Source organism: Triticum aestivum, chromosome 6B (genome assembly GCF_018294505.1).
Source record: "Triticum aestivum cultivar Chinese Spring chromosome 6B, IWGSC CS RefSeq v2.1, whole genome shotgun sequence".
Lineage (NCBI taxonomy): Eukaryota > Viridiplantae > Streptophyta > Magnoliopsida > Poales > Poaceae > Triticum > Triticum aestivum.
In genome coordinates, this window is record NC_057810.1 from 154,229,624 (window position 1) to 154,257,379 (window position 27,756).

Sequence of the window (27,756 nt, forward strand, 5' to 3'; positions counted from 1 at the left end):
ATAGCAGCTTTCCATCGGCATATGACTTGCTGAATTCCGGTGAGTGGATGGAGAGCTAGGAGCAGTGGATAGAGATATACGAGCAAAAAAAGCATGTGAAAAACAGAGTGAAGTTCAAGTACACGTGTCGAGAAGTTCAGGTTCTTCACGCGGTGCATTTTTGAAAAATCAGTTTCGCGATAAAGGCAGAACGAAGGATCTCGCCATTTTCGCAAATTACTTGAAAACGGCTAGGAATCAGAGAAAACAATCAACATGAAAAAGTTTCACATTTTCCGTAGCTTTTCAGCGGTATATTATTTTCCCCATTCCGGTAAAGTATGTAGAAAGTACGACGAAAATACGTTCTTAACCATTTTCAAAACTGACAAAAAACCGTAAGGAATTTGGACAAACAATACATATCAAAAAGTTTCGCATTTGCTCAAGCTTTCCAATGCCATATCATTTGTTGCATTCTGACGTAAGGTTAAAAAAGTATTTTGAAAATACGAACTCGGTGAAACTTGTACCATTTTCTGAATTACTTTTAAACCGTTCCCAATTAGAAAATACTTTTAACATGCAAAATTAGCGCATTTTCACAGGCTTTCCAACGCCATATCATTTGCCTCAAATGGATTAGCTGTTTAGAAATTACATTGAAAATACAAACTCGGCTATTCGGTTTGCGAAATTTTACAATTTTCAAAATTACTCTTTATCCACAGGGAATTAGAGAAAACTTTCAGCATGTGGAAGGAGCGGTTTTACAGCAGCTTTCCAACGCTATATTATTTACCTCATTCTGATAAACGTTTAGAAATGCGATAAAAATTATGATTCACGTTTTTTGTGTGAAGAAAAAACGGTTTTCAAAACTGCTCTTAAACCGCTTACATTTTGACAAAAATTTAACTTGGATCATGATATTGGTGTCCATAGCTTTCCAACGGTATATCACAAGCCCCATTTGGACACATTTTAGCTGAAGTTCAACCTCGTACTTGGGGAAGGTCATGCACGTTACTCGGGAAGTTCATGTTGTGATCAGAATATTATTCTGATCCCGTGATCAGAATAGTGTTTATGGGACAAAACTATTTTAATCCTGGGATTAGAATAACTATTTGGATCACGTCATGCCTATAGGCCCAAGAGGATCCGCCTGAACTCCCGAGAAACCCATCCAACTAGTCCAAAGAAAAAAAAACACCCCACCCCACCCACTTCCCCCGACCCCTTCCCTAACCACAACGATCCCACCTGCCCTCTCCTCCACACTGCATCCCGCCGCTGCCGCCTCCCTTCCTGGCCCGCGCTGCCGCCAGCCCCCTCCCTGGCCCACGCCGCCGTCGGCCCCTTCCACTAACCGCACCACTGCCTTCATCCACTCGCTACCCACCCGCGTCGGCGCCGGCACTGGTCTCGGCCCTAGTGACGTGAGCCGCCGTCGACCAGCATCCCGCGCCACCATCGCCCCTCCCCTGCTTCTACCACCGCGCCACCCCGCCCTCGGATCCATCTGCCGTCGTCACCAGATTCGGCCGCCCCGATGGCCTGCCTTCCCCATCGGGACGTCGCCCTGCCTTCCCCATCTGGACGTCGCCCTGCCTTCCCCACCGCCCCGCCGCCTACTCCCACCGCTGAGCCGCCCAGGTGACCCCACCAGCCCCTTTGCGCGCCACTGTGGACGATAGAAGCACCCACTGCCGAGGGTCACGCACCAGCCCCGGCCACAAGCCCCGCCTCAGCCGTCATGCGCCTGTCTCCCTCCATCTTCCTCTGCGCGTCATTCTTCTCCCCTCAATTTGACGGCGGCTGCCCCTTCTCTCCAGCACATTTCCTGCCACGATCTAGAAAAATGGGCATGGCCTCCCCTCCCGACGATCTCTTCCGGCACCAGAAATGGTGACGAGCACGAACACCCCCTCTCCTGCTAAGTGCTCTCTCTCCCATAACACAAGAAGTTCAGGTTAATCTTTTGCAAAGGTTCAGGTACTTCAAAGATTATACAAAAAATGTTTAACTGTATATGCTGACTTGATGCTCTTCCTGTATGTGCAAATACATGAGTTCTCGCCTACCCCATTCTGCTCTCTCGATGGAGCTGATGCATTCTTCTCCCCAGCCGTGACGCCGAAATAGAACAGTTGGTGTGGCTCGCATCCATTCCTTATTTGTGCGCATGTGCTTGTATGGTAGCACCACGAGGAACAACTCGTGCTGTTTTGCAGCTGTGGATGATGCAGTTTGAGGTGGACTGAAGTTCAAGTGCCATCCCTGGAGCATTACTTGGTGTGGTGCCTCTCACCGACCTTCCTCGACGCCTCTCATCGACCTTCCCGATGCCTCTCATCGACCTTCTCCATCCCCTTCGACTCAGTACAAAAAAGTTTGGAAGTTCAACAAGTTTTGGCGAGGCAACCTGCACCAGTCCTGCCTCTCCTCCATCATGTGCTCCAGCAGAACCAGGTTCAGCACTCAAAAAAAGCAGCGACAGTGGTCTTCTCAGGAGCCCCGCCTAACAGGAACCTCTCTCTCAGCCACTAATGGACATCATATTTTAAATTGATGCAAAGAACACATCATGTTGTAAATTGATGTAAAGAACAAGTTCCGGTTATGTGCTCTGTACATGCTTGTTGAAATGCCAAATGAGAACTGGCACTGTTTTTCTTCAGGTTGTTTTGCTGATGTTTGAGAGTTAATATTGTAGATGTTCAATGGATATGAGACTTCTTTTGACCTTGCCCTATTAAAAAAAAGAGCAACCAAAAACTTTCCTACATGTAGATGCATCCGCGCTCACATCTTCGACCCCCGTCCTGTATGTTATGTACTTAAATGTGCTTAATGAAAATAAGTTTATGAGAAGTTCATATATTATTACGTGGACAGGTCATGTAGAAGAACTACCCAGTAATTGAAAATTTTAAAGCCAACAAATTTCTGATTGGTACGTGTCCAGTCCAATGTGTTGATCTTCTTCACTCTGTATTCACATTCTAGAAAATGTGTTCTGTTGTTTCGGCAACACTTCCTTATGTAAATGCCTCTACGCTAAGCACTTATAACCTGTCGTGGAGAAGTTCTGTATTAATTAATTATGAACTTTTACAAATGGAATTGTTTTTCCATTTTGCAATAAAAATAAATAAAGAAGCTCAAATTAAATTAATAGAGCGGTTCGATGTTCATAAAAAAGGGGGAAAATCTCATTTCTAAAACAATAAAAAAACACGAATAAACCAAGAACTTATGTTCGAAATAACCAAGAAGTTGTACAATGTTTATTACAAAATTAGGATTCTTTCTGTTACAAATGAATAATACCAAGAAGTCCAAATTGAAAAACCAGGAAGTTCAATTTTTAAAATAGAATAGTTCAATGTATATGAAACACCCAGATTATCCTTGTTACTATATAAAAATCCAAGAAGTTCAATTTCAAAAAACGGAGCAGTTCGATATTTATTACAAAAACTCGAATGTTTCCTGTTACTAATGAATAAACCAAGAAGTTCAGTTCAAAACCGCTTAAACCATTTGTTCAGGCTTTCCAACACCATACCATTTTCTACATTCGGACATGTGATTAGAAAATAGATTGAAAATACAAACTTGGTAGAACTTGTACCATTCTCTAAATTACTCTTAAACCATTCAAAATTAGAAAAAACTTTCAACATGAGAAAAAAAGCGCATTTTCATAAGATTTCCAATGCCATACCATTTGTGTCAGGACCCCGACTCAATGCCACATCGATCTAGCATGTAACACCTCATATCACTTTGCGGCCTCACGCATGGTATTCCCACGGGTGTCGCCTTACCTTTGCCCGGGACCGTTTGCGCCTTTTGGCACACGTATATGACAGTGTCGCTAGCATCCATATGATAAGGAGCCCGGGCTAACATGGCTAGTCGTAAACCCAAAGCGGCACAGACTTACAGGGACAGGCATCCATGACCCAACATCGAACGTGTCGGTCATCAGCGAGTGAATCCAGGCTGTAGCACTGGGCTAGCAGGACTTCGGTGAACCGGGCTGTAGCGGGCTAACAGGACTCCGGTATTCACCGCGTGACATTTCCCCGAAGGGACAGACACAGGAACGAAGAAGGACACATGCCGGCCAGCCTAAGTGTTCCGGAGCAGTAGCAAGCTACCATGGCTCGGTGGAAACACTAGGAGACATTTCCCCGTAAGAGAGGCTACTAAAGATAAACAACTAGATGGTCAGATCCCACACATACCAAGCATTTCAATAACATACACACAATATGCTCGATATGTGCAAATACAACATGGCATCACAACATGACTCTACGACTCAAGTAATCTATTCAATAGGCTCCGAGGAGCGAGATATTACAAACATGGGTCTCATGACCCAACATTCAGAGCATACAAATCAAGCACAAGCGGAAGCTATCATGTCTGAGTACAGACATCTATAAATGAAAAAGGCTGAGAAGCCTGACTATCTACCAAATCCTGCCGAGGCACAAGATCGTAGCTGAGGTAACAAGCTAAACGTCGAAGACCACGCGGAAATACTAGTGAGACTGAAGTCTCTCTGCAAAACATAAAATAGGCAAACGTGAGTACAAATGTACCCAGCAAGACTTACATCAGATCTATCTACATATGCATCATTATCAACAAAGGGGTGGTGGGGTTTAACTGCAGCAAGCCAGCTCTGACTCGGTGGCTATCCTAAACTACGACTGCAATGTAACTCTTTGAGGTGGCGCACACGAGTCCACATATTCACCAACCAATACCCCACTATGGATCCGCTCCCGTCTCCCTACGAGAACGCCATCCATAGCACTCACGCTTATCTTGCGTATTTTAGAGTATCCACTTTCACTTGTCTATGAACTGATATAAGCAACCCAGAGGTCCTTTTCCGTGGACACGGCTATTCGAATAGATTAGGTTAACCCTGCAGGGGTGTACTTCTTCACACACGCTCTCACCACTTACCGCCGTTTACACGACATGTACTCGGCAACCTTCAAGCGGAAGCCCAACGTGGGTGTCGGCCACGGCCTACCTAAACACTCAAGTCTCTAGTCCAGGTTTATCGCCTATTCGGGTTCCATCCATGAGGAGATCCGGCCGGAGTTTCGCTCACAGCCCCAAACGATGTGAACAGGGTTCCCGAGACACCAAACGGGCGCCCGGTACACCGTGCCACGTGCCTACCGCATCACAGCCCACCCCTACGGTCAGCGCTGCGCACGGCCTCCAGCATACTACAAACACCAGAAACTACTTGCAACTCCTGGACAGAGGACAAGGGTGATTAAGAAGCCGAGAGGGTCCATTGGTTTCGGGCCCAATGCGTGGTAGTAGCTGAATCATGGATCACAAACACAGAACTCAGTTCCTGAGGACGGCTGCAATGAGACAACCCACCATGTACTCCTACATGGCCTCTCACCGCTACCTTTACCAAATCGTGTTCACACACTTAGCTCACACACAGTAGGACATGTTCACACACCTCTGATTCATCCCCGATGAATCAGACCTGACTCAACTCTAAGCAGTAGCAGGCATGACAAACAAGCATGAATGAGTAGGCACATCAGGGCTCAAACAACTCCTACTCATGCTAGTGGGTTTCATCTAATTACTGTGGAATGACAGGTCATGCAGAGGATAAAGGGGTTCAGCTACCGCAGCAAGTAACAAATATGTCGTTGTTGTCCTAATGCAGTAAAAGAGAGCAGGAGCGAGAGAGTAGGATTGTATCGGAATGGACAAGGGGGTTTTGCTTGCCTGGCACTTCTGAAGATAACATTGAGTCTTCATCAGTGTCAACGATCACAACGTCGGAACATCCTCTACTGGGAGGGAACAGATACCGGCAACAAAGAAGAAATACAATCAATGCAATGCACAATATGATGCATGCTCATGACATGGCAATATGAATGTGTTTTGGGCTAATGCAACTAGCAACAGATTAAATGAAGTTGGTTTGAATACAAGATTCAAATTCAAACTCCATATATGGTTATTTAAATGCCCTTTATTTGATTTGTGCTAAACAGCAGCTATAAGTTGTTCTAGCATGCATGAAAATGGTACAGATGGATTCCTTGAATTTTTCTGATAATTTTTCATATATAAATTATTTAATTTGGAGTTACGGTTGAATTTCTATGATTTTTAGAAGTTTTTACAATTTTCTGGAATTTTCTGATTATTTAGAATTAAAATAATTCCAGAAAATGAATTATGGCGTCAGCATGTCATCACCTTGACGTCAGCAGGTCAACAGGGCGCCTCCAGGTCAAACCTGACCAGTGGGGTCCACTGGTCAGTGACCCAGGGCTGTTTAGTGTCAATGGCAGGTGGGGCCGGGTCAAAGGCCACGTCAGCATGGTCAAAGCTGACGTGTGGGGCCACTGTGATTAATCTAAACTAACAGAAGTTTAAGCCGTGGTTAATTAAGGGCATGGGGCCCAGCTGTCAGTGTCACAAAGCGGTGATTAGTGGCTAATTAAGCCAGCCACGTCACTGGCCACCGGAGTTCGGCCGGCGGCGACCCGGAACGCGGCGGAAGTTCACCGGGGTTGCGCTACGGGCGACGGCTGGACGCGCGAAGGGCACCAGAAGGTAGCCCGTGCCCGTGCGCACCTAGGGGGGCCAACGGGAGGTGCGGGGGTGGACGGAGTCCGCCGGAGTGGAGCCCGAGGCGGCGGCCGGAGCTCGGGTGGGTGCGGGGTTAGTGCTGCGGCTTGCAAACAAGCTAGCTGCCACGCTAGCGTTGCTCCACGGGTCGTTGCGAGTGCAACGGACGCACGCGCGGGGCCATTTGGTCACCGGGGCTTCGCCGGCGACGAGTCCGTGCGGCGGAGCGTCTCGGCTCCGGTAGAGGGGGCGGCTAGAGCTCGAAATCGAACTTGGGGTTAGGGGGAAACGGAGCAGGGACTCACGGGGATCGTGCAGGGAGGGTCAGCGAGCTCGGGGGCGCGCCGGAGTGGCCGAATTCGACGGAGAACGGCGCCGGGGCCGAAGCTCGGAGATGATGACGATGGCGGCTGCTCGGGGCCCTTCCGGTCACGTGGCTCGGTGAGGGGGTTGGCGACGAGGTGCAGGAGCTCGGGAGCACGTCGGAGAGGGGAGGGGGTGGCCGTGGTCATGGGTACGGCGACGATGGCGGCGAGCTCCGCTCGGTGGTGTGCGCGAGAGGGAAACAGAAGAGGGAATGGGGTCCAGGGGGAGAGAGGGGAGGTGCAGGGGGCGAGGGCGGCTCCGTGGCGTCGCGAGGGAGTCGGGGAGGCTGCCACGGCGAAGCAGGAGGTGGCCGGCGCTCTTCGGGCGCGCGCCACGCCTCGCCTCTGCCTACTGGCAGAGGAAGAAGAGGACAAGGAGGGAGGTGGGCTGGGCCGGCTGGGGGGGGGGGGGCTGGGCCAGGTAGGCTGCGGTAAGTGGCCCAGGTAAGCTCTGTTCTTTTTATTTTATTTCAGTTTTCTATTTTGCAGGTTTGTTTTGAATTTGGTTTTGAAACCAATTCAATTTATTTTGCTTCTGACAATATTTTTAGGAGCTAAAAGAATTAAAACAATGCTCCACAAAATATTTCAGAATTATTGGACCTATATTTATTTAATAGTAGATATAAATCCAATTCAAATAATTATTGATTTAATTCAAATGCCCAAATTAAATGTTTCTGAGACACCAAAAATATTGGTTTGGATTTTACCTCTTGCCAATATTTCCAGAGGATATCAGGAACATTTTCTTGGACACATTTGAGAAGATTTAATTGTTGGTTATTTTTAGAGGTTTCTGAGGCTTTGAAAATTCCTCAATTCAAATTTCATTTGAATTTAAACATGATGCAGCAAGAGGTCTAGCCTAGTGCATTACCAGAAGCTAGGGATGTGACAACTCACCCCACTAAACAAGAATCTCGTCTCGAGATTCAAGCGTAGGGTAGGATGAAGGGGAAGCGGAAACTAGTACAATCTTCACGATCCAGGTTGCACTTCAAATGAACGTTGATTTGAACACCATCTTTGCCTTGTCGTCTTGCTCTGAGAAATCCTGCCAACATGGCCTGGAGGGAAGGAGACTCTAGAAGGGTCGATCTTCTCGAAGGTCGAACAACTCAGGATTAACTCACGGAATGAGACATAGAACCATCTCTCGAGTTGAGACACGAGATACACATCCATAGGAATGGAGTGAAGCAGATGACGAAGGTTCACTAGGTAGACCACAATTTCACGCTTAAGAAGGTGGTAAACGATTGTCAACGTAGCGAGGAGTTGAGTTGCCATGATACCATAACGATACACCTTAGGGAAGGTGACTCGTAGAGATATCCCCTTAAGTGGCAAAAAGAATTACTTTTGATTCAAAGATCATTGAAACTCTTTAAACCAGCCTAAGGCAATTCTCGAGCGATCGTTTGGAGGGGGTCAGTAGAATGGCATACTCGGACTTGGATGATGTGGATTACCTTGTTGAAGACAACGCAATGGATGAATTTACTTATCACCGGAAATGGAAGGGACATTGGTGGTGCAAGCTGGGAACAAAATGCAAATGCTGGGAACGATTCTGGTAACTGGGGAAGAACCCAACAATAGAGAGTGAATTCACTGTTGGAGTGGTTATAGCATAACCGAGGAAATCTGGGGCAATCCCAGCTAGTGCCGATGATAACACGTAGCGCTTGTGCGTGCTCTCAAGAACTTGAGCATTTCCATATTCATCAAGGTTTTACCAACATCCGTGTCAAGGGTCCGGTAACACAACTTACTACCATGATGAATGGTGATGGAGGATGCAGATGCAAAGGAAGATAACACCTTCTCAGATTACACCTTAGCGAAGCCAAGGAACAAAATCTGGATGATCGACCGAGAGACATTTAGCACTCCGCTTCTAATGTTCTCCTTGATGTGCTAGTGTATCCCATTCATAGATACGGTTTGATAACTAGAACATCAAGTAAAGGTCGGACTTCGGGAACACAACAAATCATAAGGCACAACTAGAGAGTAAATCCTACGAAGTCCTTATGGGAAGGTGGCCAACTTCATCAATCAAGATATTATAATAACAGGTCTTCCGGCTGGGTGTGTTGGCCATGACATCCACTTTATCGGTTATCGCGAGACCAATATTATAGTTCTTGGGAAATGTTCCAAACCATCATATCTGCCTGAGATTCAGATCTGGTTGGTGTCAGGATATTCCAGACTCATCGAGTCTAGGAAGAAAAACGAAAGTTTGCAACACAAATCGACGAGATGACGTTGCGAGATTCTCGGAAGATGAACTACGATAGCAAGCTCCAAAACATGAGCTGGTTCTGCTACAAACATGTGAACACGTTGTCCAAGACAAGCATGACCACAAAGTAGTCTTATAATAAAACACTACCGAGTTCAGGTTGGGAACCATCAGCGAGGATATCGAAGTTCTTTCATAAGTCCGGATTAGCTCTTATGGAGGAACTCCTTCTCCTTGAACAAATCAATCAGTGGCTTGGTGTGCTAGGGATACATATAGATTGAAGGTTGCAAGTCTTCAAACCACAGCATTCTTCGCACGTGTGCATGACTGATTTGGAATGATTCCAAAGAAAGCAACATTGACTTTCTCGAATCCACGGCGGCAACTTGCATCAGATGCACATGAATTAAAGGAAGTCACTACCTTCATCCAAACATATGCTTCATGAGCTAGCATGAACAAATGCTTTCAAAAGTTTCCAACACTAGCTTAATGTTCAGCAAAATTATGGAGAAGACAAGGATGTTGTCAATGGGCACAACAACAATTCATCTGGGTTTCCTTTTAAAAGGAATTCCATAGTTAAGTGAACAAGTGATAGCATTGGTCAGACCTAAAAGATATAATGGTGTATGCTCGAGGGATCAACCACGAAATAAGACAACATTACGAGCATCGTTGGTACTGATTTGATTTGACGATAGCCCACACTCAAATCAAAGGATTGATAAGACAATAGGTCCAGCAACTGATCACAAGGACCAATCGATGAAGATATCATCTTTCTTCAACACACACTACACAAGAATATCCCTTTGGATGAACTAAATCGGGCAAGCTTCTATCTTCCAACTCTCCAAGTTGATGCATAGCTTAACCAACTAGCTCAGGGGTATCCAACACGGATTCTTGGAGAAAGGGTGGTTTACAGGATAAACCAACTTGATCACGAGCTTAACATAACAGTCAGGCGACAACCTGGTGATACTTTCGAGAAGATATTCGGAAAATCACGAACCACCGATATGTTACTAAGCTCGAGAACAATCTTGCTTTTCAGAGCAAGATGATATGATCAAATGAGCGAGGACTTGACAAAATCCTAACTCATCAATCAAAGAGTGCACCAGGAAATAAAGACTAGGTAGCACGATCAATCTTAGAATGGTGATTCAATAACCAACATACTAAGAATAAGATTATTGTCCATTAACTACCAAGCAATGGGGTTGCTAGGAGTATTGAGTTCACACATCATGATTCACTTGTCGGCACTCCGGCTGCAACAACACGGAACCGAGGAATGAACAATGATGGCAAGAAGTATCACTGTACCAAGAGTTCATAGGATGGTGTGCAATTCCTATAACAATCCCGATATAAAGATGGTAATACTTCAGGGTAGAACAGGATCAAAGGCTGGATTAGCAATTTGATCTGCGGGGCACAACTTCTTTGACCCAATCCTGGATATGGAAGAGGTACTGGAGTTTGTTTCTCCTAGTCATTCTGCGATAGAATGGCTTGACGGACCACAAGAGTATTAGGCATCGATAAACGAACGCACGCATACTCTTGACTATCAATTGATAGACGAGGGTCAGAATGCAACTAAAGAGATCAACTCAAAGGATCATATAATTTTCTGAGTTGTGGACGCATAGATTAGTATGTCGAACCAAGTTCAACATGTTTCTTCCGGATAACCCATGCAGAAAGGTAGAACTGGCAGAGTCACGATTTATGAATGGAGAACTCCTCAAGAGTACTCTAATTGTGATCTTTTGATCCAATAAACATCTGCCATAAGCGGTTCATAGTATTTGGAAGAAGGAAATACCACGGACCTCGAGGACTATCGCAAAGTTACTAATATCCTGAAGGAACTAGCAAACACTATCAACATGAAGTAAGTAGAGTGAATCTCGGGTTCAAAGCTCAAGGAGTAGAATACCTACTACTAAGTAGCATCACAGGATGCTTTCGAGAATGATGGCCAGAATCATCACACTGGGAACACAAATCATGGCTAAATTACTAGATGATCCCCTAAGACACCTAGGGTCATAATAATATCTCCAACATATATGTCAAGGTAACGGAGTACCTCAACTTACTGATTAGTGTGGTTAATCTGGCCCATGGGAACATTGAAACGGGAAGAAAGGATTTGCAAATGCATCAGACTACTTAGAAACCTGGGATGACTCGGACAGCATAACGGCTGTAAATGCTCAGAAAAGATTTGAGACATTCACAAAAATGGTGGCATAACCACTCAGAAGCACAATATCAAGGTTTCGAGATCAACAATTAACATACAGAGGTAGAAACTGAACTGAGGCTTAAATCCAACAAACTTATAAGTCTACTGATTAGTAACACGTGATCCTAATAGAAAGAAGAGATAGCCTAGTTCTTAATCCCCGTAGAAGAGAAGATGACTCAGATCAGAAGGGCATAAGGTATAAGGAATAAAAAGAGCCTTACGTTCCATCCCACAATCAATTCCCTTATATAACTAAAGAATTTCTAGACTCAACTTCGACCAGTTTGGCTTGGTAATCCTACAGGCAGTCAAGCTCTGATACCAACGCTGTCAGGACCCCGACTCAATGCCACATCGATCTAGCATGTAACACCTCATATCACTTTGCGGCCTCACGCACGGTATTCCCACGGGTGTCGCCTTACCTTTGCCCGGGACCGTTTGCGCCTTTTGGCACACGTATATGACAGTGTCGCTAGCATCCATATGATAAGGAGCCCGGGCTGACATGGCTAGTCGTAAACCCAAAGCGGCACAGACTTACAGGGACAGGCATCCATGACCCAGCATCGAACGTGTCGGTCATCAGCGAGTGAATCCAGGCTGTAGCACTGGGCTAGCAGGACTCCGGTGAACCGGGCTGTAGCGGGCTAACAGGACTCCGGTATTCACCGCGTGACATTTCCCCGAAGGGACAGACACAGGAACGAAGAAGGACACATGCCGGCCAGCCTAAGTGTTCCGGAGCAGTAGCAAGCTACCATGGCTCGGTGGAAACACTAGGAGACATTTCCCCGTAAGAGAGGCTACTAAAGATAAACAACTAGATGGTCAGATCCCACACATACCAAGCATTTCAATAACATACACACAATATGCTCGATATGTGCAAATACAACATGGCATCACAACATGACTCTATGACTCAAGTAATCTATTCAATAGGCTCCGAGGAGCGAGATATTACAAACATGGGTCTCATGACCCAACATTCAGAGCATACAAATCAAGCACAAGCGGAAGCTATCATGTCTGAGTACAGACATCTATAAATGAAAAAGGCTGAGAAGCCTGACTATCTACCAAATCCTGCCGAGGCACAAGATCGTAGCTGAGGTAACAAGCTAAACGTCGAAGACCACGCGGAAATACTAGTGAGACTGAAGTCTCTCTGCAAAACATAAAATAGGCAAACGTGAGTACAAATGTACCCAGCAAGACTTACATCAGATCTATCTACATATGCATCATTATCAACAAAGGGGTGGTGGGGTTTAACTGCAGCAAGCCAGCTCTGACTCGGTGGCTATCCTAAACTACGACTGCAATGTAACTCTTTGAGGTGGCGCACACGAGTCCACATATTCACCAACCAATACCCCACTATGGATCCGCTCCCGTCTCCCTACGAGAACGCCATCCATAGCACTCACGCTTATCTTGCGTATTTTAGAGTATCCACTTTCACTTGTCTATGAACTGATATAAGCAACCCAGAGGTCCTTTTCCGTGGACACGGCTATTCGAATAGATTAGGTTAACCCTGCAGGGGTGTACTTCTTCACACACGCTCTCACCACTTACCGCCGTTTACACGACATGTACTCGGCAACCTTCAAGCGGAAGCCCAACGTGGGTGTCGGCCACGGCCTACCTAAACACTCAAGTCTCTAGTCCAGGTTTATCGCCTATTCGGGTTCCATCCATGAGGAGATCCGGCCGGAGTTTCGCTCACAGCCCCAAACGATGTGAACAGGGTTCCCGAGACACCAAACGGGCGCCCGGTACACCGTGCCACGTGCCTACCGCATCACAGCCCACCCCTACGGTCAGCGCTGCGCACGGCCTCCAGCATACTACAAACACCAGAAACTACTTGCAACTCCTGGACAGAGGACAAGGGTGATTAAGAAGCCGAGAGGGTCCATTGGTTTCGGGCCCAATGCGTGGTAGTAGCTGAATCATGGATCACAAACACAGAACTCAGTTCCTGAGGACGGCTGCAATGAGACAACCCACCATGTACTCCTACATGGCCTCTCACCGCTACCTTTACCAAATCGTGTTCACACACTTAGCTCACACACAGTAGGACATGTTCACACACCTCTGATTCATCCCCGATGAATCAGACCTGACTCAACTCTAAGCAGTAGCAGGCATGACAAACAAGCATGAATGAGTAGGCACATCAGGGCTCAAACAACTCCTACTCATGCTAGTGGGTTTCATCTAATTACTGTGGAATGACAGGTCATGCAGAGGATAAAGGGGTTCAGCTACCGCAGCAAGTAACAAATATGTCGTTGTTGTCCTAATGCAGTAAAAGAGAGCAGGAGCGAGAGAGTAGGATTGTATCGGAATGGACAAGGGGGTTTTGCTTGCCTGGCACTTCTGAAGATAACATTGAGTCTTCATCAGTGTCAACGATCACAACGTCGGAACATCCTCTACTGGGAGGGAACAGATACCGGCAACAAAGAAGAAATACAATCAATGCAATGCACAATATGATGCATGCTCATGACATGGCAATATGAATGTGTTTTGGGCTAATGCAACTAGCAACAGATTAAATGAAGTTGGTTTGAATACAAGATTCAAATTCAAACTCCATATATGGTTATTTAAATGCCCTTTATTTGATTTGTGCTAAACAGCAGCTATAAGTTGTTCTAGCATGCATGAAAATGGTACAGATGGATTCCTTGAATTTTTCTGATAATTTTTCATATATAAATTATTTAATTTGGAGTTACGGTTGAATTTCTATGATTTTTAGAAGTTTTTACAATTTTCTGGAATTTTCTGATTATTTAGAATTAAAATAATTCCAGAAAATGAATTATGGCGTCAGCATGTCATCACCTTGACGTCAGCAGGTCAACAGGGCGCCTCCAGGTCAAACCTGACCAGTGGGGTCCACTGGTCAGTGACCCAGGGCTGTTTAGTGTCAATGGCAGGTGGGGCCGGGTCAAAGGCCACGTCAGCATGGTCAAAGCTGACGTGTGGGGCCACTGTGATTAATCTAAACTAACAGAAGTTTAAGCCGTGGTTAATTAAGGGCATGGGGCCCAGCTGTCAGTGTCACAAAGCGGTGATTAGTGGCTAATTAAGCCAGCCACGTCACTGGCCACCGGAGTTCGGCCGGCGGCGACCCGGAACGCGGCGGAAGTTCACCGGGGTTGCGCTACGGGCGACGGCTGGACGCGCGAAGGGCACCAGAAGGTAGCCCGTGCCCGTGCGCACCTAGGGGGGCCAACGGGAGGTGCGGGGGTGGACGGAGTCCGCCGGAGTGGAGCCCGAGGCGGCGGCCGGAGCTCGGGTGGGTGCGGGGTTAGTGCTGCGGCTTGCAAACAAGCTAGCTGCCACGCTAGCGTTGCTCCACGGGTCGTTGCGAGTGCAACGGACGCACGCGCGGGGCCATTTGGTCACCGGGGCTTCGCCGGCGACGAGTCCGTGCGGCGGAGCGTCTCGGCTCCGGTAGAGGGGGCGGCTAGAGCTCGAAATCGAACTTGGGGTTAGGGGGAAACGGAGCAGGGACTCACGGGGATCGTGCAGGGAGGGTCAGCGAGCTCGGGGGCGCGCCGGAGTGGCCGAATTCGACGGAGAACGGCGCCGGGGCCGAAGCTCGGAGATGATGACGATGGCGGCTGCTCGGGGCCCTTCCGGTCACGTGGCTCGGTGAGGGGGTTGGCGACGAGGTGCAGGAGCTCGGGAGCACGTCGGAGAGGGGAGGGGGTGGCCGTGGTCATGGGTACGGCGACGATGGCGGCGAGCTCCGCTCGGTGGTGTGCGCGAGAGGGAAACAGAAGAGGGAATGGGGTCCAGGGGGAGAGAGGGGAGGTGCAGGGGGCGAGGGCGGCTCCGTGGCGTCGCGAGGGAGTCGGGGAGGCTGCCACGGCGAAGCAGGAGGTGGCCGGCGCTCTTCGGGCGCGCGCCACGCCTCGCCTCTGCCTACTGGCAGAGGAAGAAGAGGACAAGGAGGGAGGTGGGCTGGGCCGGCTGGGGGGGGGGGGCTGGGCCAGGTAGGCTGCGGTAAGTGGCCCAGGTAAGCTCTGTTCTTTTTATTTTATTTCAGTTTTCTATTTTGCAGGTTTGTTTTGAATTTGGTTTTGAAACCAATTCAATTTATTTTGCTTCTGACAATATTTTTAGGAGCTAAAAGAATTAAAACAATGCTCCACAAAATATTTCAGAATTATTGGACCTATATTTATTTAATAGTAGATATAAATCCAATTCAAATAATTATTGATTTAATTCAAATGCCCAAATTAAATGTTTCTGAGACACCAAAAATATTGGTTTGGATTTTACCTCTTGCCAATATTTCCAGAGGATATCAGGAACATTTTCTTGGACACATTTGAGAAGATTTAATTGTTGGTTATTTTTAGAGGTTTCTGAGGCTTTGAAAATTCCTCAATTCAAATGAAAATTTCATTTGAATTTAAACATGATGCAGCAAGAGGTCTAGCCTAGTGCATTACCAGAAGCTAGGGATGTGACAATTTGTCTCAATTGGATTAGGCGTTTAGGAAAGGCAATGAAAATACGAACTCGGTTGTTCGGTTTGCGAAATTTTATGATTTTTCACATTACTCTTTAACCATAGGGAATGAGAAAAAACTTTCAGCATGTGAAAGGAGCGGTTTTACAGCAGCTTTCTAACACCATATTATTTTCCTCATTCCGATAAACGGTTTAGAAATGCGATTGAAAATACGATTCACGTTTTTGTATGAAGAAAAAACGGTTTTCAAAACTGCTCTTAAACCACTTACATTGTGCCAAAATTTAAAGTTGGGTCATGATACTGGTGTCCATAGCTTTCGAACGGTATGTCGCAAGCCCCATTTGGGCAATGTTGACAGAAGTTCACCCTAGCACTAGGGGAAGTTCAGGTCGAACAACTCAGGCAGTAAAATTGCAAAAAACGCAATTTCATCACGACCCGAGAGCAAAATCCGCCAGCGAGCGAGATTTCTATTTGAAACCACTATTTAGTTGCTAAAAACGTTTCTAGATAACACTAACATCATATAGAACACTACTAACCAGAATAATTCGCAGGGGAAGCCACGGTTACAAAGATAGCCCGAAGGTCGGGTTCGTATAGAGGGAAGTTCAGGCGTGCGTACAAACAAAAATATGTCACAGAAGTTCAATGTGAAAACAGCATGAAGTTCAACTACTACGCTGAATGAATTTCAGATGAAAAACTTTTAAAATCGTTGCGAGTATGAAAAAATGATGAACACGAGAAAGTTGTGTGTTTACAGCAGCTTTCCAACGGTATATCACTTGCTCAATTCCGTTGAGTGGATGGAGAGCTAGGAACACTAGATAGAAATATATGAGCAAAAAAATCACGTGAAAAACAGAGTGAAGTTCAAGTACACGTGTCGAGAAGTTCAGGTTCTTCACGCGGTGCATTTTCGAAGAATCAGTTTCGCGATAAAGGCAGAACGAATAATCTTGCCATTTTCGCAATTACTTGAAAACGGCAAGGAATCAGAGAAAACAATCAACATGCAAAAGTTTCACATTTTCCGTAGCTTTTCAGCGGTATATTATTTGCCCCATTCCGATAAAGTATGCAGAAATTACGACGAAAATACGTTTTTAACCATTTTCAAAACTGACGAAAAACCGTAAGGAATTTGGACAAACAATACATATCAAAAAGTTTCGTATTTTCTCAAGCTTTGCAATGCCGTATCATTTGTTGCATTCGGACTTACGGTTAAAAAAGTATCTTGAAAATACGAACTCGGTGGAACTTGTACCGTTTTCTGAATTACTTTTAAACTGTTCCAAATTAGAAAATACTTTTAACATGAAAAATGAGCGCATTTTCACAAGCTTTCCAACGCCATATCATTTACGTCAAATGGATTAGCTGTTTAGAAATTACATTAAAAATACAAACTCGGCTGTTCGGTTTGTGAAATTTTACGATTTTCAAAATTACTCTTTATCCACAGGGAACTAGATAAAACTTTCAACATGTGGAAGGAGCGGTTTTGCAGCTGCTTTCCAACGCTATATTATTTGCCTCATTCCGATAAACGGTTTAGAAATGCGATCGAAAATACGATTCACGTTTTTTGTGTGAAGAAAAACGGTTTTCAAAACTGCTCTTAAACTGCTTACATTTTGACAAAAATTTAACTTGGATCATGATATTGATGTCCATAGCTTTCCAACGGTATATCGCAAGCCCCATTTGGACACATTTTAGCTGAAGTTCAACCTAGTACTTGGGGAAGGTCATGCGCGTTACTCGGGAAGTTCATGTTGTGATCAGAATAGTGTATATGTATATATGTGTGTGTGTCTATATATATATATATATATATATATATATATATATATATATATATATATATATATATATATATATATATAATATGTCAGGAGGGGGCACAGCTAGAACACACAACAATGATTGTTAGCCGAGTGCGGCGCCCCCCTCCACAGTTTACGCCTTCGGTCATATTGTCCTAGTGCTTAGGCGAAGACCTGCGCGGATCGCTTCACCATCATCGTCACCACGCCGTCGTGCTGAAGAAATTCTCCCTCGACACTTTGCTAGATCAAGAGTTTGAGGGACGACATCGAGATGAACGTGTGTACAACTCGGAGGTGCCATACGTTTGGTGCTTGATCGGTCGGAACGAGAATAAGTTTGACTACATTAATCGCAACGCTTCCGCTTTTGGTCTACGAGGGTACGCGAATACACTCTCCCCCTCTCTTTGCTATGCGTCTCCTAGATAGATCTTGCGTGAGCATATGATTTTTTTTGAAATTGCATGCTACGTTTCACAATAAGAACTTCAAAGAGTGCCCAAGATTTCTACCAGAGAAGGAAGTATGAAAACGTGCATCAACCCCTATGCATAGATTATCCCAATGTTACCTCGGGCATCTGCGAGTTGAGTGCCAAAATATACACCAAGTGAATCAATATAATACCCCATTGTCACCACAAGTATTCATGAAACAGACCATCACTACTAGGAAAAAGGCTACTAGGAGCACGGGTAAAATCGCTACTAGCAGCGCGGGTACCCGCACTCCTAATATCGCGCTACAACTAATAGTTAGTAGTAGCATGGGTTAAACACGCGCTACTACTAACTTTGTTAGTAGTAGCGTGTGTGCCACCCACGCTACTGCTATTTTGTACCCGCGCTACTACTAACAAAATAGTAGTAGCATGTCTATTATACCAACGCTACTAGTATCCTAAATATTAGTAGCGAGCAGTTTTTTCCCACGCTACTACTAACTTATTAGAAAAAAAACAATCCATTCCATTCCATTCTATCACACAATTGTCGTATCTACTATCACAGTTCCTCATTGTAGAGGCAACTCATATATAATTCATATATTTTACATAAGTGAGAGTGTAAACACAGTGTTGTGCATGTCAGCTACCTACGTAAGTGGTTCTTGCCATGCAAATTCAAAACTTTACCACTAATTCTAGACGTCAGAGACTGAGACACGTCGTTATGCTCCGATCAAAAAATTGGCTCACTCGTCAATGCGTGGCACCTTCCCGGCCTGATATCGCATCCTGCAGCTGCGACGGAACACAACGGGCAGCCTCGACGAGCCACACTTGACCGATTGCAGCCGCCGCCTTGAGTTGTGACGCCGTCACGTCCCTCGCCCTAGCCCTCAGCTTAAGCAGGCCTCGGTCGATGTCAGCCTCGTGCCACGCCACCAGCAGATGGGGGAAGCCATCGTACACGTGCCCCGCACCCTGATATCTGAACACCATTAAGATTCAGATTCAGAATTGGCCACATACCGAATCTAGTCTATCTGAAATGTTGATCATCTCTCGGGCTCCGGGTGTCTGATCGACTACTTACCCGTGTGCTGGGGTGCCAGAGGTAGATGATAAGCAGCAGCTTCGCCTCTTCGTACATCGGCAACCACGACACCATCCAGTCCACGAACCTCTCGACGACCGTCGGCATCACCACCAGAACCCTGCAGCATTACCAACAGAGGTTCAGATACTTTAGATTCTTGAAAAGAATAATAGGGAAAAATAATGCGGTGCATGTCGATGAAAAAGACAATTAGTGAAAAAGACATGGAGCATACTAACCCCTTCAGGCAGTGAAAATATAATGTAGAGCAGTAAAAGTGGAAAATGGCACGGCATTTGCATTGATAGGAACATATATACAATTGGGGATCCACTAGGTAAATAAATAATTCACATAAATCAACAACATTGTCTGCATTTAACATATTGTAAATAGTGTCTGACATCCTTGATGCAATGAATAAATTCTAGCATATGTCCAAACCATACAAGGATGAGATCGTTAGGTACTAGCACACACAAAGTTCTAGTTTACCAATACGAGCTACATCACTGCTCTAAATGAAGAGGCTTCGCTGCTAGAATTCACCGTGAAGGTACTAACAAATTAAATGCCTAAGCGCCAAGCTCCAGTTCTACATTTCTACATGTTCTTTAGCTGGATAGAGTCACACCATATTCAGCAACTAATAGTACCTAAACTGCCGTCAGCATGTTTGACAGATCTCAGGTGATTGAGGAATTCTTCCCTTGTGGTTGTAACCCTATTACCATGGAATAAAAACTCACCTTTTACCCGGAAAAAAAACATACACGGCACTGTCTTACAAAGGAGCCACACTCTATCCACTAACAGGCTGGCCCACATCAATTCCTGCCGCGTCACCCACTCACTGTCGCCTTGGCACCCTTCTTCTGTTCTGCCTTATATCTTTAGTATGGTCAGTACCAGCCTGAGTTGCATCCCTTGCTTCAGTGCAGATCGCTAACACGCTAAGAACTGTCAGTATGTTCTCTAGGGCTTGACAACCGTTGGATCACTACTAGGGAAAAGCCTAGCAGCAGCGTGGGTTTTAGGCCTATCAGTAGCGCGGGCAGGAGCGCTACTGATAAGGCGCTACAGCTAAATCTTAGCAATAGCGTGCCTAGACCCACGCTACTGCTAAATTGACTTAGTAGTAGCGCTTCTCCAAAAGAGCGCTACTGGTAATTAGTAGTAGCGCTTCTCCTTGCCCGCGCTACTACTATTGTTTAGTATTTTATTTCTTTTTTATTTCATGTGGTATTCATACACCTTTACACAAGTTTTCATACAACAGGAATTTAGAGATTGTTTTTACATCATAATGAGTTATTACATCACGGGGTGAAAGAACCGTGGACTAGTTTCAAGTGGATGTCCATCCACATGAAACTAATATGTGGTTCTTTCACCCAATGATATAATAATACCATCATCATCATCATATCATTAACAACTTATCATCATAATACATCATTGTCATATAACACCTCCTCAAGATCAACTCAGCAAATTGGTCACTAGTCGTAATCACAAGTACTCCTCATTATCAACTCTAACACATTACCACATAATAAACATATTGTACCTCATAGGACCTACTACATTTTCTAAGGTAAAATAGCAAAAAACAAGATAGCCCCTGACTCTCCATTATGGCAAATGGAGATTAGCCTGTCTCCAATTCTTGCCTTTCGCTGAATGTTACTTCCAAGAACCTCCTTGTGAATGTCCATACATTTCTTCCATTCTTTGATGAACATGTGTTCACCGGTTTTAGAAATCCGATATGCACAGGTGAGCTCCCTAGATTTATCTGGCAGTATGTTCAGAACTGTAAGGCGACCATTCAGATACATCAGATGAGGCACACAATCCATCGGGAGTTTCTTTTGAAAAACCATAGTAATAACTTCGTAGTTAGCAATGATGTACTAGTTTTAGAAGTATGCAAAAGATGCACGGATGTCGTAATAGTAAAAAATCTTACCAGGGTATCTCCAGAGAAGTTACCATGGTTCAACACGTGCACTAGTGGCACGTATTCACCATAATTTGGAGCAGTTCGATAATAGTTATTGTAATCCTCAAGAAGAGTACAAAATGCGATCAGATGATTTTTCTCCTTATAAGTTAATTTGGAGCCATCAGTGTAGTGGGTTTTGTCTACCATCTTCCGCACAGTCTTTGAAGAATCAAAATAAGCTGTCAATGGAAATAAGTTGTCAACTATTTTGAAATAAACAATATAAATTAGTTAATAACTATGTTTGAGAAACTCACATAGCGGTACAATCGGAAGCGTATCAACAAGGACCCAAATGTCCATATTGTCTTGCTCGATGTCAGGATCACCAAGATCCATGGTGACAATCGTACCCTCATAAAAACCATACATTTTGCAAAGTGCTTCCCAATTCTGGCGACCAAAATGGGTTACACTCTGAGCATTGCACAAATTTACTTCAAAATCCATATCATGATGGGTCCTTAGGTGTATTTTCTTTGTTTCCAAATTTTCATGGTCTTCAAAACCCATCCTTTCCAAGACATAGCGTCTTGCATGGCATGGGATAAGCTAGTAGAATTGTAAAATATGAAAATTAGACGTTGAAATAGTTGAAGTCATGCTTAATTACGAAAAAACACTTGTCGTTGTTGCGTACTGTTTCAACATCGAAGGTCTCCTCAAGCTTAATGCTGAAGCGTCGATCTTCATCCAGCTCAACGAACCTGTCGCACATACCTCGATCGTTGTGGCACCAGCTGCACTCCCCCGGGAGACTGTCGTCGTCCGAGTACGAACTTTCCTACGTTCATAATTCAAAGATTGAACTTGTACATATTCTAGCACAAGTCATGCCAGAATTCACGGAAAAATCCGGCATGACCTTTGCTAAAACAGGACATATCGAGCGCCTGAAATTTGCCAGAACGGAAATTAATCAACACTCCGGCAAAACATAGGCCACTCGGAGGTGTAACCAAAACATGAAATAATAGCTTAAACTAAAAAATAACAAAAAATACGACATGTTCAACGAGTTCTATTAATTCAACTAGTTCTTACTAAATATAAACTTACTATAAATAGAAAAAAACTAGTTCTTTCTAAAAATAAAGTAGTTCAACTAGTTATTAATTTACTTACTAAACTAGTTCAACTAAAACTAAACTAGTTCAACTAAAACTAAACTAGTTCTATTAATTCGACTCGTTCTTACTAAATATAAAATTACTATAAATAGAAAGAAACTAGTACATCTACTACTACTAATTAACATCTACTACTACATCTAGTACTAATTAACATATACTACTGCTAATGATACAACTAGTTTACCATCACTACTACTAATTAATATCCACTACTACTAAAAATCATTATCTATGAACCCTAAATTAACATCTACTACTACTAAAATCATCTACTAACTAAGCAAAGAGAGAGGGGGTGGGGGAGGGGTGGGGGGCTTACAGAGGGAGAGACGGTGGCGGGGAGGTGCTCGGCGACAGAGGTAGGGCGGCAAGGGCGGGCTCGGGCGGTGGCGGTGAGGGCGGGCTCGGGATCAGGAGGCGGCAGTCCTGGGCAGGCTCGGGCGGCGGCGGTGAGGTCGAGGGCGGCGGCGGTGTGGTCGAGAGCGGTGGCGGGCGGCAGCGGTGAGGTTGAGGGCAGGCTCGGGCGACGGCGGTGAGGGCAGGCTCGGGCTCAAGCGGTGGCAACAGGAGTAGGGGAACAGGCCGCGGGGGGGGGGGGGGCGTGAAAGGACTTAGCGAAATTTTGAGCCGGGGGTGGTTAAGTCGAACTAGCAGTAGCGCTCATAAGGAAAACACGCTATAGCTAACTTATCTATAGCACGTTTTAGTGAAAAACGCTACTGCTAATGGAAGCAGTTATTTCTTTTGTTTATCCCAATATCAGTAACACTTTGTCCTGAAAAAACGCTCTAAGTCTAAGCAATGTAAAAATATCAAAAATATACATTGGTCATCATTGATCTTTTTGTGTAGAATCTAAATAGTCAACATGAATCCTCACTGTACCTGTATAGGTACAGACGAGGATTCATATTGCAGCCACAAATCATACACATATAGTTCAATGAAGACCAAGTGCTCGAGATAGGTTGAGAAGTAACATATTTAAGGTGGTAAACACCTTGTTCGCTTAGCAGTATGGGACTAAACTTAATTAGTTGCGGTGATACTTAGCAGCAACGAGTTTTGAGGAAAAACGCTGCTACTAAGTACTTTAGCAGTAGCGCGTCCCTTGGAAGGGCGCTACTACTATATCTAGCCTGGAGGCAACACCGTGGCAATTATAGTAGTAGCGCTCGTTTCACCTAGAGCGCTACTGCTACTTAGATATTAGTAGCGCTCTTTTCTGAAGCTCGCTACTGCTAATTAGCAGTAGCGTCTCTTTTTAAACCATGCTGCTGCTAAGATTCTGTGTAAAGGTTTTCCCTAGTAGTGGATAACTGAATCTCTCTGCATGTGCACTTCTTAAGTAGAGAATAATTAACAAGTATTGCAAGTACTGTACTATTTCAGCTACCTTAATTTCATTAATTAACAAGCAGGTTAATTTGTAGTATGATCTGCTTGATGGCTAATCAACACAGTTAACAGAATTGATTTCTGCTCTAAATTTTGATATATATCCTATGGCCAAACTATTACAAGGAGTACTATATATGAGATGCTCATCTTGGGCTGATAAACCTATAAAGAACTCAAGCTCATTTGTCTATCAGAGCATACATGCTACTTCGCCTGTGAACTTAAGAACTCCATAAAGTTGACATCAGAGTATATATATCCTATCAGAGTGAAATTGCATGCTGGCTGGCATCGGGCAGGAACTGCTCCTAGTTGCTTGCAGCCATATGATTTGGTAATAAACCCTTTCCAGCTTTGACCAGCATAATGCATGGCAAAAAAAACATAGTTCATATCAAATTCATTCATGCAGACAACAACAACATAATATGCATATGCGTTTTATGTGAAATTGCAGTTGGATGAACCAGAGAGACTAGAGAGCTATGCTAATAATTGACTATTAAAACTTAAAATAAGACAAACACTACCAAATTCGATCTGTTGCGTCCACCCACATCCCACAAAAAACTTGTCTTGGCACACTAAGCATTCTCCAAAAAAGGTTTTTTAGCTGCTGTCAGGTCCTTACCACAACACAAAGTCTACCTGCCAGTGGTCTTGTACAAAGCTACTACAAACTAACTTACAGGGATCCTTTCTGCTTTGTAGTAGTACTTGAGGTCAAAAGGGTCAGCAAACCCAAAATCATAGTCACCTAAAAACTAATCCAATCAGAAATTCAAAAATTACGACAGTGCTAAATCTGCTAAGCTATAGAAACGTGACAATCAATCAAATAACGTCACTCTCTCAGATCTCACCAACCACTCGATTTGATCCCACTGCTAACCGGTAGTTCGAGACAGAACAATAGCTACAGGAGCACCATGGTATGAGACAAAATGAAAACGGAAGGGAGTCTCCAGATCTGCGCAGCTGTGATGAGGTTCATGTCGGAGGGGATGATGCACTCATCGTAGCGGGTGTCATCGTCCTGGCCGGTCTCAACGGGCAGGCGCGTGCCGTGGCCACTTTAGTGGAAGAAGAGGGAGTCTCTGGGCTGCGCGCCGGCGACGAGGCGTGCGATGTCGCGGTGGATGTTGGCGCCCGTGGGCTGTTGCTGCTGCGGCGCGGCCGGGTCGGCGTCAGAGAGGACGCGGATGGCGGTGCCGTTGTCATCGAAGCCAAAGCAGTCGACGAGGGGAGGAAAGGATTTTATTGGATGACGGTGTGGAGGGGAGGGAGGGGCGCGCTTGGGGGAGTGTTGCGCGCGGCCGGTCCTCGCCGGAACCGACCGACGTGGGTGGGGGTGGCGGCGACGAGATCGTGGGGAGAGGAGCTGGGGTGGGGTGGACCAAGGAACAGGTGAGTCCGTGGGAGTTTTTTTTAGATATGAGAGAGAGTGGTGGGGTCGGACTCGATCAGGCCGGTCGGGGTGGATGGTGCAGTAGTGGACAGGCTTAGTAATAGCGTGGGGGTCTTACCTGCGCTATAGCTACTTACTTAGTAGTAGCGCATGTTTTATATCCCTCGCTACTACTATGGCCTGTCCCGGGGAAATTGTGGAGATCACTTAGTACCAGCGCGGGTTTATACCCCTCGCTACTACTATCAACTTAGTAGTAGTGCAGGTTTTATACCCCTCGCTACTACTAATTAGCAGTAGCGCCCTCTTTTAGACCGCTCTACTGATAAGCTTCTGTGTATAAGCTTTTTCCTAATAGTGCATATTGGAGGCTTACTGATGAAGGATTTTGAGTTTTTGAGCTTTTTTCATATATTCCACAGATTAAATGAATTTTTGGACATTTACAAAAAGTAATTCAAAATTGAACTACAAGTGTGTTATAGTTTGGTTCCAAACACTGGCAAAAATCATTTTATGCTACTTAGGCTGGATTATAAGCAGTATTTACAAAAAAGTTGAAAGATCCAACACTTTCTATGAATATCCATGTTGACAATGTTGACCCCAGTTTGAATAAAGGAAAAGAAAATGAAAAAATATTCAAAAATGCAGTCCTTTTGCATAGAGTCCTTCTGTGTGTACTAGTTTCTAGGAAAATGATAAACTAAGAAAATGATGACTTTTAAAAATGTGTTCACAAAATAGACTACCGTCTATGAAGGTTCATGGCTTTGAAGCAAAAAGACCAAGTTCAAGGCCATAGCCATGTCATAGTTCATGGTGAGGTGGCCATATTTGCCACAAACATGGGGCTTAGTATGCCAAACAGATTGCTAAAGGGAGATTCCAAAGTTTTGTTATAAAAGTAAATAAATCATTTTTGAAGTGTCAAAAACGTTTTTATGTGAAGCAAGTACCACAAATAAGATTGAAAATTCAATTTTAGTTATTTTCATATGAAATAGACCATATTGGAGGCCAACTGCCGAAAGATTTTGAGTTTATTAAATAAATTTCTGGACATATATCAAAAGTAGTTCAAAATTGAACTACAAGTGTGCTATAGTTTGGCCCAAACAATTGGCAAAAAGCATTTTTAGATACTCAAGTAGAATTGTATGTAGTATCCACAAAGATTTAACACCTTTGCTATGGATAGCTATGCTGACAATGTTGATCCCATTTTGAAACTTTATTTAATTAGTGAGGTCAAATAAGGATTTAGAGACATTTTTGTACTGGAGGTGGACCAATAGGGAATTGATTAGGAATCTCTAAAGAAGTCCTATATATCAAATATAGATTTAAATCAAAGATACATAGAAACGCTTCATGTAGAATTATTAAAATTGTCTATTAAATAGGTCCGGACGAGGCGGTTTAGTCTCCATGCTCAGCTGTACCCGCGATGAACAGAAATTTTAGAAAAAATACATGAAAATTCCAAAAAAATCTTTTTTTATGGAAGATAATTTGGTGCATGAGGTGTGCTCCAAATTTCAAACCATTTGGACATCTGAGTAGCTTTCGGCAAAACAAAAATTGGGGCATGTGAAAAAGTTTACTGTTCATGTATTGTTCTGATTCAATTTGTCTTTTTTCTGACGGAAATATTGTCTTCTACAGTTTTAACATTAAACAAATAGATAGTATCCCACATCATAATATGCATCACACACAAATATCCCAATGAATGATCTTTCAACATATCCAACGTGGCAAATAGTTTTACATATCCAACATAGCAAAAAGTTCAACATATCGAAGATAGCAAATAGTTCAACATAGCCAACATATGTCCTGAAGCTCATCACCAAGCTCGACATGCCTGAATACTAGAAGGGAAGCAAGTGACTATACGACTTATTCCTACCCCTCTTGGCGGTATGTTCCCCGTTTCTCTTTGAGCGACACTTCTTTCTTTCGATGTTCGGTGACAAGGACACTCATTCTCAAACGGTGATGGACTCCAAACCTTCTTGTGTGGATGAGATTTCCTTTTGTCCTGAGTTGGCTGAGTGGGTGGAGGTCTGTCATCCTCATCGTACTCTTCCTCGTCACCATCGTCACTTCCCTCATCTTGCTCAACATCCTCTTTCTCCTCATCTTCCTCGGGCTCCGCAACATGGCGAGACAACGAGGCGGAATGGCTACAAGAAGCTACGCCGGCATTGCTTGAGGAAGAGACAGTATGTTGGGAAACGTAGTAATTTCAAAAATTTCCTATGCACACGCAGGCTCATGGTGATGCATAAAAACGGGAGGGAAGAGTATCGTCCATGTACCCTCGTAGACCGTTAGAGGAAGCGTTATGACAATGCGGTTGATGTAGTCATACGTCT

General features: G+C 44.5%; 1 protein-coding gene across 1 annotated transcript; it reads right to left on the reverse strand.

Moving 5' to 3' along the window:
- Positions 1-19,082: 19,082 nt before the first annotated feature.
- Positions 19,083-27,541, reverse strand: LOC123139005 (putative HVA22-like protein g). The gene is made up of 3 exons (XM_044558838.1): positions 27,390-27,541; positions 19,420-19,540; positions 19,083-19,307 (listed from the first exon to the last, which is right to left on the reverse strand). Exons 1-3 carry the CDS (start codon positions 27,539-27,541, stop codon positions 19,083-19,085), a joined length of 498 nt encoding a protein of 165 aa, XP_044414773.1.
- Positions 27,542-27,756: the final 215 nt, after the last annotated feature.

Excerpts from the sequence above, each read along its gene's own strand:
- LOC123139005 (XM_044558838.1), bottom strand. The coding sequence starts at position 27,541 with ATGTTGCGGAGCCCGAGGAAGATGAGGAGAAAGAGGATGTTGAGCAAG. Across the intron at positions 19,541-27,389 it reads AATCTCATCCACACAAGAAG|GGTTCTGGTGGTGATGCCGA; the intron begins GTTTGGAGTCCA and ends GTAATGCTGCAG. Across the intron at positions 19,308-19,419 it reads TCTGGCACCCCAGCACACGG|GGTGCGGGGCACGTGTACGA; the intron begins GTAAGTAGTCGA and ends TTCAGATATCAG.